The following is a 16046-nucleotide window of genomic DNA, read 5'->3' as shown; positions in this document are numbered from 1 at the left end:
TATCCCAGACAGGGGCTTACCAAGCAACAGAGATCCTGGGATCCAGATAGTTGAGTTTGGAGGTGCCCAAAGCAATCTGCTTGTTCTCCTCCCTATCTGTAGCCTGGACCTCCAGCTTCATCAGTTGCTCCTCGATCCTCTGCACTGCTTTCTTCTTGCTCTCCACAGTCCTGGGGTGGCAAAGAACAAAGCATTGAATTCCTAATGCCCTGTCAGCACTGTGGGAACCTAGAGGGACTCTGCTCAAGGTAAGCAATGCCACCAGCCACACAGGGCAGCTGTGTCAGCACAGATGGTGACAACACACTCAGTGCATGCAATTAAGAACTGACATTTTCCAAGAGGCAGAGCAGGAATCTTAAGCAGCAGTTTTGTTTTAAAGGGTTGGAAGCAACAGCCTGAACTGTTCTGATGCTACACCCACTCCCACACCAGCCCATGTATCCCTCAACAAGTCATGCTGTGATCCTGCTTCCAGAGCTCCTGTAACTCAGCTCCCCTGTGGCTGCTCTGCAGAGCCCACATGGTCTGTGCCATGGGCTTCCAGTGGGGAGTGGGGAACTCAGGGAGGTGCCTGTGCAATTAATTAATTAATTAATTAACTGTGCAAGCCCAGGCTCCCCAGGAAGGCAGCAATGCTGCACATTGGTCCTGGGCAGCAGCAGGGTGGGGGAGCACTGGCAGGGGCTCAGCTCTGAGGGCTGGCCATGAGTGACCACGACAGGAACCACAGGTCAGAGCACCCCACAGGTGGCCATTTCTTCATGCACAGAATGAAAAGGGCAAAAGAAAGCCTTCCCAAATCACAGGCCAGGAAAGTGGAATACAGGTGAAGGACCCCTTCTGGGAGCATTGCACAGCCCAGTTAACACCAGCCTTACTTTTTAGACTTCTCATCCCTCCGGATCTTGGCATCAGCTTTGGCGCTTTTCAGTTCCCTCCTGGCATCAGCTAATTGCTCCTTCTTGGCATCAATCTAGGAGAGGCAAAACCAGATGGCAGCACTGAGAACGAGCTGCTGACAGCTGTGTCAGTCACCCCTGGGCAGCATGACCCAGAGAGCCAGTTTGTGACCATGTGCAGAATCTACCAGCGGTCAGATCCACTGCTGCAGAGCAGTCAGGCCACTGGGCACTGCACGGCCAAGTGTGGTGAGATATTGCCCTCAGAAAACAGGGCTTCACTCATTTCCAAAGACAAGCTGGTGCTGGGAGCTTTCTCACACAGCTACAACCACGCAGGCTGAGGAATGGGCTTGGTCTGGCCAACAAACCCCTCCTGGCAGCTTGTTTGCCTTCACTGCATCCCATCACCACTACCAGCTCTCTGATGGCTACATGGAAGGATGATCCCTGATCCCTCAAGTAGGAATCAGCCCCAAATCCTACACACTGCAAGGTGTTAATGCCTCAGGCAGTTCTACTTCAGTAAGTTTGGGATTCAGGGAGATTCAGCATTTTGCAGCCCCTGTTCAACCACTCCCCTTAAACATCCCAAGCTCTAGGATCTAGGGTGAAGGCAGCCATGTTAGGTGTTATGGAAGCAGGGGACACTGCAGTGCCAAACCAGAACTCCTTATTGTGAAGGTTATTCTAAAACCAGACCAGGAACAGACCTAACCCCTTTGGACCTCATGGCCTTCACCAGAAACAATCTGCAAAGGAAGAGGTCAAGTCAGAGGGGCATAATGTGGTATGTACCACTGACAGTGGCCTGGGATTCACACAACAGGGGTGGCTGCCCACTCCAGGTTCTTTAGGGGACACAGATCAGAGCCAGAGACTGCTGCTCTCAATTTTCAAAGGCAGCAGAACACACAGCTATAGGATGAAGGGCAGAAAAGGGGCCTGGTCTTGTTCTTTACAGGTAAAGGACAACTCAGAGAAGCCCCTTCCAGCTCACTGCTCATCTCTGAGCGCACCCATATCTGATGCACACCACCAACTCCTGACAGAGAAAAGCAGGCCCTGCTTTTACCCCAAGGGAAAGGAATGCTGACTCCTGAGATGCAGCCCTTGGAGCCCTCAGAGCTGGGCAGAGGGAGGTACCTTGCTCTGCAGGTTCATCATGGACTTCTCGAAGGTTTTGGGCGGAGCTCTCTGGTGGTTACACAGAATGGCCACCGCTCTGTTGGCACGGTTGTAGGAGAGGATCTTTGCTGGGATGTTGTCATCCGCTGTGAAGGACAGGAAAGTGGTGAACAGGTGAGTTCTCCAGGGTGTGGTGCCACAGCCAGTGTCCCACAGCCACTGCAGAACCAACCTTCCCCTCCTCCTCTGTCCAGTCTCAACACTGCACTCCAACCACAGTCCCAGGGCTGGCCACTTCCATCCCAGCCCCCAAGTCCTTCTGGATGCTCCTCATCACCACTGACACCACCTCAACTCAACAGAGGGGAAGCACAGCCAGAGCAGGGGACAGCAGGACCACCCTGCCCAGGACACCACTGGGCTTCACAGGTGCAATGTGCCCACTTGGTAAAGCTGCAAAGTGCAAGGCAGCACTGCTCACAGGGGTTGTGCATGAGCAGCCAAGAAACATGGGGCTGATACACATGCACCTGCCTTGCCTGTCATCTACAGCACCTGACAATTAACAGAAAGCAAACAGATTTGGTTAAGGATAGGCATAACCTGGAAAGCACACCCTGGTGTGCTCACAAGTCAGTTTTGTTCTGCCCCAGTGCTGAGCTGCTCAACTACCTTAAAAGACTGTCTGACAGCAGATTTTTGGTCAGACCTCAGCTACCTGACATTTGCACTGGGAGAACTGTTACAAGGAAGTGGTGAACAGATACACAGCTTGTGGCTCAGCTAAGGAAGCCAGATCTGTTTTGCAGGGTAAGATCTGTTCCCCTCACAGCTTCAGGGGCAAGACTTACGATTCGTGAGCTCCTTGAGCTGCTGCTGTAGCGTGATGGAGGCATTGTAAGTACGGAATACCTTGGCTGTCAGCCCCTCCATAAGGTCTTGAAGGTGTTTATTTAAGATACTGGTCTAAAGAAGCAGAAAGGAGATGACAGTGAGCACTAGGAATGACCACAGTGTTTGTGAAACCTCTGGATCCGTGGCTGACACAGACGTGCAGCTCATGGCTGAGACCTGGTGTACTCAGACCTGACCACAACAGAATAGCCACAGCATGACTGAAACCACAGCAAAAGTGAACAAAGAACCAACGAGTATTAGATTGGCAACAAGTACCACAAGTGGCCAAAAAGGATTTTTTTGGTGTGGAGGTTTTGGTTTCCAGCAACAATAAACATGCTTGGACCACCACAGTGCTCCCACAGAGCCGAGTGTGCAGACAGGGATGTGAAAATCTGTCACCTCACACATTCATCATCTCTGAATTCAGAAAAAACCTCCCCAGGTCAGAGCCAGGCAGGCTCACCAGGACCAAGGCCCATTGCTTTGGGAACCTGTGGGCACAGTGGACAATTCAGACACCAGACTGAGACAGACTCTCAATGCTTTGAGGTGCTCTGGAAGAAAATTTCCACTGAAAGCATTTCTGGAACAGAGCAGCTGTTACTGCCTGGTGCAGAGCAAGCCTGTTCAGGATGCTCCACCACCACCCTCACCATGAACTCTGTGCTTACATTGAGGCGGTCAAAGAGGTCATCCTCAGGCTGCTTGTTCTCCATGAACAGCTGAAGATTCTTAAACACCTGCAGGAAAAGGAAACCAGGAATGTCAGGCACACAGACCAGACAGCATTGGGCAGTACTAAGTTGTAGGAAAGCAGGACTGCCAGGGAGCCATTAAGCTGCTTTCAGGGAACAGTGATGATGCTGGGTGTAACTTCCCAGCAGGCAAAGACCATCTCTCAATGCAATGTTTGTGCTGCAGGTTCCTCCCCAATAAGATGCCCTCATCATCCTTAGGATCAAAATGCCCTCTCATCCTTTGGATAAAAATTAGTCAGGACACTTAACTGCTCTGGTGTAGCTGCCTAACAGAGAAAGAGACCCCAAAGCTACTGCCTTTTCCTTACTCTCCCATCATTACTTGTGCCCAAGAGACCCCTGAGCCGTTTCCCATGGATTGAAGCTCCAAGAAACCAACCCTGCTGCATTGTTTCATACAATTTCATGCCAAACATGTCTCACTGGGGTAGAGAGAATAATCAAAGCATCTTTGATTATAACAGAGACCACAAATCTCAGCTCTGCATGCTCCAATTCTCCAGCTTCTCAACAACACACATTCTTCTATAGACACCCAATATAAAAAGATTTCTAGTTCCACAATACTCAACTGCCCGTTTTAAGAACTGAAAAAATACCAAGAGATACCAATAAATTTAAATAGAAAAATATGTTTTCTTCTTTACAAGGGAACCAAGAATTCCAGCACACATTAATTTCCAGAGCAGCAGTAGTTTCATTTTTTTCAGTTGTTTTGCTCCTCAAGGCACCAACATTTACTGCTGGCTGTTATGAAATTACCACAGTATTATACACAGGGTATCTCACACCACAGAGTTGTGGGCCAGATGCAAACCCCTCTTTGGATAGTGCCCTCCAGGTTCAGGCTGCTGGATAGGGATTGATTCTGAAATGAGGCCAAAATCACAGCAGATTTGCAACTGGTGGATAGCAGAAGTAAAAGAATTGACATGGCATAAGAAGTCTTGGCTGGCAGACACCCAAGTTCATAGGCCAGAGGTACCAGTGCACCTTCTCCACAGGCTCTGGAGCAGCCAAGATTAAGATCTACTCTGTGAGGGCTCAGCTCCAACGTGACCCAAACCACTGTGACAGAGGTGTTTATTATCAAAGCCCCAATCAAACTGCTGCTCTGCCAGTGCCAGCAGTATTTCACAACCGTCACATGGGCCTGCAACTCCAGCATCTATAGGTGACAAAACCAACTCTGATGAGGAGAATGAGAGCCAGGAAGCTTGTCTAACACAGCTGTTACAGTCCTGTACATCAACATTTGCTGGGCTGTGCCGCACCACAAGGATGTCACCCTAATTGACTTATTTTCTGGCCTGGTATCTTGAGCAGTGATAAAGCAACCTCTTAATGCCTTGCAGACTGTGCTGACCACACCTCTGTGCAATGCAGTGTGTGTATGTGCTTGTGGGGGTGCCTTACCCTCTTCTCCACAGGGACCTTGTTGTAGTATCGGATGGAATCCTTCCCGAGGAAGTCGAACTCAACCACGTATTCCTGCCCATCCAGCTCAGGATGCAGCTTGATGTGCTCTACTCTCAGAGAGCAGCAGCCCACGGTGTCAGCTGTCTCCCCTTCTTCTTTTTCATTACCAGCTCTCAGGGCAAGCTACAAGAGAGGGAAGGAATTAAAACTGTCCCCAGAATAAAGAGATGCTGCAAACCTTCAGATACTGGCCTAGAAACAGCAGGGTCCAGAGGAGAGTGTCTCCTTTTTTTTTAAGAGTTTAAGCCAGCATGCTTTACTAACTTTTGCTCATTAAGTAACTCAAACTGTGAGACAGGTCTGACTGACGGAAATTAATTTCAAAAAGTGTGGCAGTTTTTAAAAATTGACTTCCATGTGAACTCTACTTGAAACAATTCATATGGTTCAGTTGCTCATCCTCTGTGATCCTACCTATTCACTGCACACTAAATACATTTCAAATAGCATACAGGTTATATAAATATTGGCTTGTATAAATTATCTAAATGCTACACTTGGCTGCATAAAACCACATATTTTAACAGTGCTGGCTAAAACAATTTCTAACTTTTAAAATCTTCAGTGGTCATATGAAACCAGAATTATTCACATCAAAGTTCCCTGGTTTACATCAAGCCATTTTGAACAAAACCTGTTAATTTAGTTAGTCAAGACACCATATGCTACTAGGGAGCAGCTCTCTGGGAACTGGTTTTATGTTGCTTTAAATGCATCAACACAACTGCAGTTTTCTTTATGCTGTGGTGAAAAAATTAGCATAATTACAAAACCTCACAACTGTGACCTCATGCTGAAGAGGTGACAAACCAGCAGAAATTCCCAGCAGGAAAACTGAAGCAGCTGGAGACAAAAGGCCCACACAAACTTCCCACTAATCCAACTGGGTGATTCTGGAACCAGGCTGTGAGTTTTGCCTGAACTAAACAATGCTGCCTGAAATAGCTGTGTTTGGTACAATAGTTCATTGCTCTGGATTCCAGGTAATGGGAAGGAAAAGGAGCCTGCCCACCAGGAAGTCTCAGGATACCTTAGTAACTGGGCTCAATTCTGCCTTCAAGACAAACACAAGCACTCCCAAGTATTCCCAGCAGGACAGGGAAGGTGAGAGGAGCCAAGGAAGGAGCCTCACCTTGTCAATGAAGTACAGTGCCACAGCCCTCTGCCGAACCTTCATCTCTTTGGATTTCCAGTCTTCTCGGTATTGATTCCGGATTTTATCTACACACTTCTTCAACCTCCGAGCTGTCTCGTACTTCTGCCAGTCCTTCTCACCCTGCAGGGAAGTTGGAACAGAGTCAGCACTACAGAGCAGGCAGAGGACTAGCTGCAATCTGCATCTCAAGGCTTTGCAAGCCCATGTGTGGCAAACAGTCTGGCTGTACAAAAGCACTGAGATGCTGCTGCTGCACAGCTCAGCTTCACACTGTGCTGCCACACAGCTGCAGGTCATTCAGATTTCCATGATATTAAATACTTCCATGGAAGCAACTAGAGAGAGACACAAAAGAACACATCTTCCCTGCTTCTCAAAATACAAATGGTTTCCTTTGCTTCATTCAGATGGCACTTATGTTCTTTCAGCTGTGTAATTAAATACCCATAAAAGGCAAAAGCAACACCAACAGTTCATCATCATTATTATATATTCAAGACACAGCAAAAAGAGGGCAGGAATTCACAGGGAATAGAGATATTTTTCCTCCTGTATTTGTAGGACAAACTCCTTGTTTCCAATCCAGGAAAAAATCTCTCAGAAAAAGACTTCATGAAAGGAGCTTAAATTCTTGCTTTTATGGACTTGATCCACAGACTGGGTATTTGCTCCCACAGCAGGAGTTTATTTTCCTTCAGTCATGAGCTCCTCACCAGCCTTCTCAGCCAGGAGCCTGGCTGGGTTTTTAATTTTACAAACAACTAATTAACAACCCATGATTAGAACTTCAATGTAACACCAGGCAGGGGAAGTTAAGGCCAAATGTATGTGAAATATCCACCAGAGCAAGACTGCTCTTGGATAAATTGCTTCCTTTTAGGTTTACACAGGTTAAAGGATTCCTACTAGAAATAACACGATGCTTTGACTTTTTCCAGATTTCTCTGCTCTCCTGGGCAGTAACTGTATCCTCTCTTTTCAAGGGGGAACAGAAGCACAGAAGCTTCCCTATGTTTTTCAACCACTGTAGGATGAAACAGCCAGGTACAGCCATATCTCCTATATCTCTCCTAACCACAAGCTACGTTTGCTTCCTGGAAATATGACCAGAAAAATTGCTTTGTTTTTGCTTTTTTAACTGGATCTTTACCTTAATTCTTGAGCTAGGGTTCAACATGATGTATTTGATAGAGCCTTGGATGTTCTCAGTCCATGACACCAGCCAGGTCACCTTGTTATCATGCCTAACCTCCTTCCATTTGTGTCCTGGTGGAGGGGCAGGGATTTTGGAATCCCTACAGAGAATCAGAAAACAGATGATAAAAGCTAGTTAAAGGAAATCCCACCAGCATCAAAACAGAGAAGGTAATAAATAGCATCACACAAAGAAAGTGCAGGGAAAGGAACTGAGGCAACAGAAGTGCATTATCTCCATAAGCAGGAAACCAAGTAAATAAAATTAAACAAAGAACAGGAATGTAACTGCTGCTAACATGTACCTGCTGAAGAATTACACTGTAATTGCTAGGACCAGTTTTGATTTGTGAACACTGTATGTAATAGCGTGGACACTTATGAGGGCTAGATAGAGTGAAGAAAAGCCCACCAAACCTTAGCCTTCAACATCATGGAAGACAAGGTAGGGCAACCTATGTATAAGAAAATTATTTTCTGGAAATACTAGCAGGAAAGGCAGTTTAGGCAGATGTAGGCTGTAGGCGTGAGGAAGAAAATATGTTGAAAAAGTTCTACATGAAACCCATGATTGCCTTGCTCAGTCTTTGCTTGTATGACTCAGTTTCTTATCCATGAGAACAAGAAAAGCTGCATCCCTAATTCTACATGTTTGAGTATCAACTTCTAGAGGGTTTTAAAAAATGAGCTGCAGAAAGCAAAGGGAAGGCGTGAAGCGTGCAGTGCTCACTTGCTGCAGTTTATGATGATGTCTTCGGGCATGATGCGCCTCTTCAACATCCCCATTTTGGGGTGGTTCCCACGACCTCGGAACAGACCTGGGGGCTCAATCTTAAAGTTGGCAATCCTCTCCTTGTGGTTGTCCATCACACAGTAACCATACTCCTTCAATAGCCGCTCGTTCTCCTCTTTGATTTTCTGGGAAAAGCCAAAGGCAGAGATGATATGGCACAAGCAGCACCACACACAGCGTTATATGCCAAGACTTGAAGCATTTTTGTATTTGTGCCACAAACTAATGCTGAAGACCCAACCAAAAACCAGATCCCCATCATTTCAAGTGTATTAGACTGGCCAGAAAAGCATTCATAAAATGCACACAGCACAAACAGGAAAAGGGGAAAGAATGCATGAAAACTCTCTGAAAAGTTGTATTTGAGGGAAACAGATCAGTGCTGCTGAAGGCAGCTACTATTTTGCCACAATAGAGGGGTGTATCTCTATCCATATATCTCAGCTTCAAGGGTGCCCCCAGCACAGCACTGCTATTTTATATTTTATACTGAGCATTTGACATCCACTGGACTTCCTGTCTTGTGTTTATGTATAAAAATTCTGTGTATAAAAGACTTCAGTGTTTGAACTCAGCATCAGAAAGCAGGCAAAGGAATGTCTCCAGGCTGCTGCATGTCAAGCCTGTGTCAGCAAATGGTTTCACAAGCAGAACACAGTCTTCTAAGAAAGAATGTGCTGAGATTTCACTGCATACTTATGTGCCTGAACTCTAATTATATACCAGGAAAAATAAAAACACTGCAGCTCAAAATAAAACATCTGACCCACAGACAGCACTGCTGCACCAGCTAAGAAACAGAAAAAGCCACTTCTGCTCCATTTTAAGAGCTACCATGGACAGGAACTGAAGGGCTCACCTACATTTATCAAACAGAAACAGCAGGAAGACAAGGGCTCTCCATTTTGATGGAATCCCTCTGATCCCAAAGGCTGTAATTCCAAGCTGCCAGGCCCTTCATTCAAAGGACAATTACTAGAACATTGCAGAAGATCAAGCAGAGAACTTGGGGAAAGTTTCCACCTTCCAACATTCATTGCAGTTAATTTAACTCTTAACCTACAAGACACGTAGCCACGCTGCTGGATAATAAAGTTCATTTTTAATTCAAAAAACAGCATTACTTGATGTTTAAGATTTCTTCTCTCAATTTATTCATTAATGGCATTGCTGTATCCTTTCCACCATCCTGATCTAAGCCATCCTTAACTGACTATCCACTGCTCATTATTTCCCAGGGACCAATGAGCCCAGAGGCAGCACCTCTGATTCTCTTTATTGACTTAAGCAGTTACTTAACTTTACTTAAGCAGTTACTTACTTAACTTTCTTTCCCTAAGCAGGATCAGCCCTATCAATATCATTTCAAGTCAGGATGAAGATTCAGCTGTAAACACAGTGCTCTGCCCTACCTAAGCTGCACAGTGCACAAGAAAGCAATAATCTGAAAGCTGGTGAAAAACACTGACAATATGCACAGCAAGGGGAATGATTGCACAAAGATGTTTACAACCATGAAGCCTCCTAGAATTCCCACTGGTACCTGTTTTTCCTCCTTGGACATCTGTTTCCTAGCTTCTGATTGAGCTTTGAAATACTGGCTCATGTGGGTGAAGTCACACTTGCTGAGGTTGGTGATAGTGCTCTTCTCTTCAGAGGTCATTTCCTTGCAGAAGGAAAGCAGTGCTTTAAGTTTACACACACACAATGTTTTCATGCATAGCAGAGCTTACCCTACTCCAGGCAGCCTAAACAGGAACAACAGGCAGATTCTCACAATAACCCCCCCAGGAATCCCCAAATTCTTGCACAGGCTCGCTCCAGCTGAGGTCAAAGAGGAAAGGACAAGCAGCAGATCCCATGGAGCATTGGCCTTGCAGGGCTCTGATCTCCCCAGGCACTGGGCATACTGCACCACTTTCCAAAGACCTCCCACACCCTGACTGGGACTGCTGAGGGATGGGGAGAAAAACCCAGAAATATATCCAGGAAAACTGCACCAAAGTTATCTAAAGGCTTGCTGTTATGGATGATGACCAAAGTGAACATCTCTGGAAGGGGTTTCCTAGTAGCAAATCTGGTTCTTACACAAGGCATTAACAGACAAGTCAGCTACACCCCATGGTGCTGCAACAGAGGAACCTGACTTTGCTGGTTTAGAAAGGCATTTGTGGTGGGGTCCTTTCTGGTGAAACTACAGGATAAATGGGAAACTTCACAGCTACAGTCTGAGGCAGCTTTTAGTTGCCTCAAGCCAACTTTTGTGTGCATGGAACAGCAGCCCCTTTTCACTGGTCAGTGCTGAGGAGACACTGGCCATGTCCACAGTCACTGCAGCCCAGGACTATGTGCATACCTTTCTCCAGTCCTTGAAGAAGTTTTTCCTGAAGATCTCCTTTGTAGTGTACTCATGATCAAGCATTTTTGCAAAGAATGTGGCAACTTCTTCTGCTTTGGTACTCAGCTTCATGACTTTACCTACAAAGAAAGGTTTTGTTCTTAAAGAAAATGGTAAACAGGAATCAAAGTCATAAAGAGAACACAGTAACTACCCTAAAGGATTATATTTTTACTAGGGAGAAGTTTGTCTTAAAATGTTACATAATACAGCAACTTGAATGGACAAAGGAAACAGAGGAGCACAATTGCCTGACTTCCACCACAAACATTTTGAAAAAAATTTCCTCTGGAATCTAAACATTAAAAAAAGCACCAGCAATTTGATGTGAGGCAGGTCTGGGCTGCAGGGCAGGAAGGGGAAAAGGCCTGCTGCAGGAAACCCTCTGCTGAGCCACCCCCGTGCTGGGCGTGCTCCTGGGGAGACACTGCTGTTTGATGTCAAAAAGGCAGGGATTTTATTAAATTTCATATTCCAGCACTCAGACATGTGGGAAAAACAGTCTCTGTATTCCTTTTCAATGCACAGACAGACTCCACCTTGGAACACCCCTTCCAGCCTTTAGCTACTTGCAGGCAGGAAGAGCCCTTCCTCTGGATGCTCTACAAATAGGCTGGAAAGAGATGCCAAATATTGAACTCTCCCTTCATTGCAAGGAAACGTGTCAGGGTTCTGCTAATTGTTCCCTCTGCTGTGGGAATGCACTCCTGCCTCTCCAAAGCAGGCTCAAAAGGCAGTCATTTTTAAGAAAGACTGAGCTGTCAGTGAATGGAGGGGTCACATTCCAGCTTCTCTGCATGACTGCAGCACAAAGTGGAATTGCTGCAAGGGGAGACTGAAGCACAAGGGAAAGAGGCTGCTGCTGCATTGAGGCTGTGCATTCAACATCTAACATTCCTATCGAGCATTTTTTGGTCCTGACTGCATTCCTGATGAAATGTGGGGTGCCAGTGATCCCTCTGAAGGATTCTGCATGCAGCTCACATCTCCAGCTAGTTTAGTTGCAAGAAATATTTAAAGTTCCAATGTTTGGCCGTCAGTACCTGGGGATTTTTAACAACCATTTTACTGCACACAAGTGAACACAGGAAACTGCTCAATCTGTGCTCTTGGAAAAAAAAATACCATGCTTTGGGTTTACTACATATTTTCAAAAGTTGCATCATCTCTAAAATTAAAGCATGGGAGTCAGCTAAAAAGCCTTAAGATCTATAAAGCCTCGTAAAACAGGACTTAGCAAAACGTCCTCCCAATGATCTGAGAATATTCCACAATTAAATTAAACCAACAGTAACTCTGCCAATTTTTAAGCTGTAACCTAAAATACAGCATTTGTTTGCTTATAACAGGAAATGGGGGAAGGGAGAGACAGCAAGGGAAACTGTTTTTCCAGGCTGCAATTTCAGCTTGACAGAGGCTATCGAGTTAGTAACATGTTATGGGGCTAAAATGTCTGATATTTTTCCCAGCTAGCTGAAGGCTCAGTCACCTTTATCTAATCACTTGAGAATATAATTCATTGGAAAAAATTTCTTCTTTTTTTTTTTTTTTCCCCACAAAGGTTTGAAAAGACTCTTAGTGACAAAGCTGGTAAAGAAAGAATTTATTGCAGAGCATGAATATTAGTTACCTGATTTAAAACTGAAATCTAGAGAGCAACCAGGGGACATAACAAGCAGAAGAAACCCCATGGCCATGACTGCAACTGCCACCACCACTCTTACCCTGCCCCATCTACAGAAAAATGTGCAAGTCAGAGCCACCTCTGGCCTGTGAGCAGTGACTGGTTAACCCACAGGCACTGAAAAAGGATGGCTTTGGCATTTCAAGCTCCTTCCCCGAGTCAGTATTGCAGGCACTTCCAAGAGCCCCAGCAGTTTTTATGTGAGATGAAAGCAGGCAGTGAATCCCTAGGCCAGGGACAGATTCCTCCGGTGTGAGCCGGCTGCTGGCCAGCCACAGCCTCATTACTGGGCTCTACAAATCACCCTGGGATAATCTTGAAATGAGACAATGCCTTGTGAGCACAGACAGAGGCTCTCAGCAGCTGCTGTGTAAATCAGACATCTGATTTTTTGCCTAGTTTCTCAAGGAAGACTTATGGGATGTCTTTATTTGCCAGACCCCCTCCCTGCCCAGCCCATGACTGTTGAGCTTATTGATGAATTTCTGTGATGACAGAGGCAGAGGTTGCAGAAATCCCTGCAGAGGCTCTGTGAAATAGATGGCTGGAGAGATGAGGAGCTTATTGCTGTCTGCACCAAGGGATAGCACACTGCAATCTGCCCCTCCCCTTCTCTAGACAACAGGAGAGATCATGCATTTTTCAGTACAGGAAAACAATTGCCAACTTTGCATCAGTTCTTATCAAACCCTAAGAAAGAAGGCTGCAGACACCCTTGATCACTGTGCTACTTGCTTGGAGATGGCCTTTAATAGGCTACAGCATATTTATTTCACTACTTTGCTGCTGAAAATGTAATGCCACCTATTCCTCAGTATTTCAAAACACTGTGTCATGTCACATGAAAACAGCACGTTGCTCCTGGAAGAGTTCCATGTGCAGATGTCCCCATCACCAAAAATTACATTTTCATCCATTGAAATACCTCCCACTTAATTCAATCCTGGGTTAATTTGATCCTTCATTTAACATGATCACAGAAAGGAAACACACAGGTCATCAAGTCCAGGCTCCAACAGGCATCACATCATATAATCCCTTCCACATGAGCCTCTACCAGCCAGGCAGCCCAGGATACTTAAATCCCACACCAATTAGTTCTGCCACAGGCAGTGGTCAGGGAATGGGACCATGACTTACATGAGAGGGCTGTGTCCTTGAGACCAGGGTCATCCCATTCATTCCTACAAGATCCTAATCATCTGTACCCAAATTCAATTGTCTTTTATTTCGCTCATGCCACTAAATGATGATGAATTTCACCACGGGTGATGGCAGTTGCAGTTCTTGAGGTTAAAGAAAACAAGAGCAAGCCTAAAGGTGACCAGTGATGAGACAGCTACAATTACATATTCCACTGGTCACTGCTACTCTGAGGCATCAGACACCCTCATTCTGCTAAGGAGCCTGAGAGATTCACCCCCATAAGGGACTGAGAGCAGGTTCAATCCCTGTGTCACTCCAGTGAGCAGAATTCAGCAGGCTCAGGTAAATTCCTTTCCTTCCACAGACCTCACTTTGCTGCTGAGTAGCTGATTTGAGTGAATCACTACAACACAACCACCTCCTCAGCTCTTCAGTCCCCAGAAGAACACTGCAATACCCTGAGATGTTTATTTCTCTTCCTAGCTAGTAGAAACACAGATTAACTCACCATCATAATAAAACTTGACATTTTCAGGCAGAGGTTCATATGGTGGAGCAAATACAGGACCTTTGTGCTCTAGGAACTTCCATTTGATGCCTTCAGGATAACGCTCTTCTTCCCACCTTCAAGAGAGAAATATGAACCAATACAATTTTAAGCTCCCAATCTTCATTTTATTACTGTGTGGGTATGAGAGTATGCTAAACCAGCAAGAAATCACTGCTTTGTCAGGTACACATCAACAACAAATACTCAATGTACTATCCCTATTTAATTCCTTTTTTTTCCTTCTTTTTCTTTTTCCAAAAGCACAGTCATAACCATGGGCAGAACAACTTGGGCTGCAGATTATCTGATGCCATCCTATTCCTCACCTCTCATGTGCTCCTCTTTTCACAAAAACACACAGCTGAAATTGCTTAGATCTTAAGAAAATAAGACTTGGACCCTGTAAAGCAGCTATGATCATGCCAAATTAGTTTCAGCTGTGATCCAACATCAGGTCCAGGATGCCTGCTCAGCAAAGTCAAACAATTGTGGTATATTATGCAGCTGCTTTCAGATGTGGACAACATGCCATTAAGGGCAGAGATAAAGAAACAGATGTTCATTTATGACCTAAATGAGAACAAACCTGCTTGGACAAGAACAACTAAAACTGCTCTGTCGTTTTAAATTCATTCCAATTCTCTGGGTAAGAAAAGCATAGTTGAAGAAAAACAGAGCATCCCAGAAAACTGCATGTTTGCCTTAAAGACGCTCTATAAAAACTGCTCTATAAAAATGCTTTGCAAGTGATGCATTTGGTATCACAACACAGCAAGGCAGGCGCCACCAATCCCACATTCCAAGGGAACAGGGTCAGCAATTCATCTGCAGAGAAAAGGGTCCTGCCAGGCCAGAATCCTCCCCCCAGTTCCCAGTGCCCAGGCCACTGATTCCACACTCCTCCCCTCCAAGCTCCTTTCATGATTACCACGACATTACTGCTACATGCTGCTGGCACAGGATTCCCTGCTGGGAAAGGCTATTTCACCTTAGTGATCAATCAACTGGAAGACCATTAACCTGTCACAGCACTCAGTCTCTGAATTGCCTAGACAACATTGTTGAGCAGCCATGACAATAAAAAAAAAGGAGTTTAAGCTTCTGTCTGGTGTCAGCCCTAAAGAGCAGCATTCCCACTCCAGGTGCCACAGCAGCTGAGGAAGGATGTGCATGGACTGCCTGCATCTCAGGAGTTGTGATGCACTGACTGATTGCTTCATCTCTACCAAGATAGAAGTCACAGCATGGAAGACAAACACTGTACAGAGACAAGAGTTTCTGCTAGAAGACAGTCAAAATGCTTCACTCATGTCTGTACTTCAACAATTTAGGAACAGCAGCAACACAGCAGCTGGCTGGAGTTTGAAAGGCACCATCTTCAACCACACCACCGGACCTGACTTCTTCTGATGAGATTCAACAGCTTTAACAGCAAAGCACCCAAACCCAGCTATCAATACAGACCTGCATGTCAGACTTCAGTCCCTGGCTGAAAAGAGGCTTGAGTAAACCATGTTGATATGAGAAACCAATATTGACACAGATTCCAAATATTTACATTCCTAATGATTGTTGAGCTTTGTTTTGTTTTTCTTTTATTAATTAGAAGCTAGAAATATAAATATTTTGTCAAACATAGGCCTAGGTTCTTCCACCCAGAAGCTCCTTTCAGCAAAACAAATCTAAACCACTCTCAGCCAGAATAAGCTTCTTCTCTCTCACAATGATCAATTTTATTCCAGTAGGAATAAAATAAGGGCATCATTCACAGTAGTTACTGCTTTTCAGGATAGGTTTGTCATTCTTGTTTTTTTAAATTTATTCCTCTGGTATTTACTTGGTGAGAAATTCAGTGCCTCTATCCCTTCCTGTTCTTTTACAAAGGATGCATGTAAAAGCAGTATTAGAAAGGCAGCAGTTTAAACAGATAGTAGAAGGACATTGTGCCTTCTGGGAAG

General features: G+C 45.2%; 1 protein-coding gene across 1 annotated transcript in view; it reads right to left on the bottom strand.

Annotated features, from left to right (window-relative positions):
• Nucleotides 1–16046, bottom strand: part of TOP1 (DNA topoisomerase I) — a 65872-nt gene that overhangs the window by 1523 nt on the left and 48303 nt on the right. Inside the window, exons 9-20 of the mRNA XM_066561549.1 lie at nucleotides 14047–14162; nucleotides 10667–10788; nucleotides 9854–9976; nucleotides 8248–8435; nucleotides 7474–7618; nucleotides 6300–6443; nucleotides 5105–5290; nucleotides 3602–3670; nucleotides 2882–2996; nucleotides 2049–2176; nucleotides 882–976; nucleotides 21–170 (exon numbers count right to left, since the gene is read on the bottom strand). Of these exons, the coding sequence (XP_066417646.1) occupies nucleotides 21–170; nucleotides 882–976; nucleotides 2049–2176; nucleotides 2882–2996; nucleotides 3602–3670; nucleotides 5105–5290; nucleotides 6300–6443; nucleotides 7474–7618; nucleotides 8248–8435; nucleotides 9854–9976; nucleotides 10667–10788; nucleotides 14047–14162 (1581 nt within the window). The remainder of the gene's footprint in view (nucleotides 1–20; nucleotides 171–881; nucleotides 977–2048; nucleotides 2177–2881; nucleotides 2997–3601; nucleotides 3671–5104; nucleotides 5291–6299; nucleotides 6444–7473; nucleotides 7619–8247; nucleotides 8436–9853; nucleotides 9977–10666; nucleotides 10789–14046; nucleotides 14163–16046) is intronic.

Source organism: Molothrus aeneus, chromosome 17, assembly GCF_037042795.1.
Source record: "Molothrus aeneus isolate 106 chromosome 17, BPBGC_Maene_1.0, whole genome shotgun sequence".
Lineage (NCBI taxonomy): Eukaryota > Metazoa > Chordata > Aves > Passeriformes > Icteridae > Molothrus > Molothrus aeneus.
The sequence above is the reverse complement of the archived record's forward strand: the minus strand, read 5'-3'. Positions and strand labels throughout refer to the sequence as shown.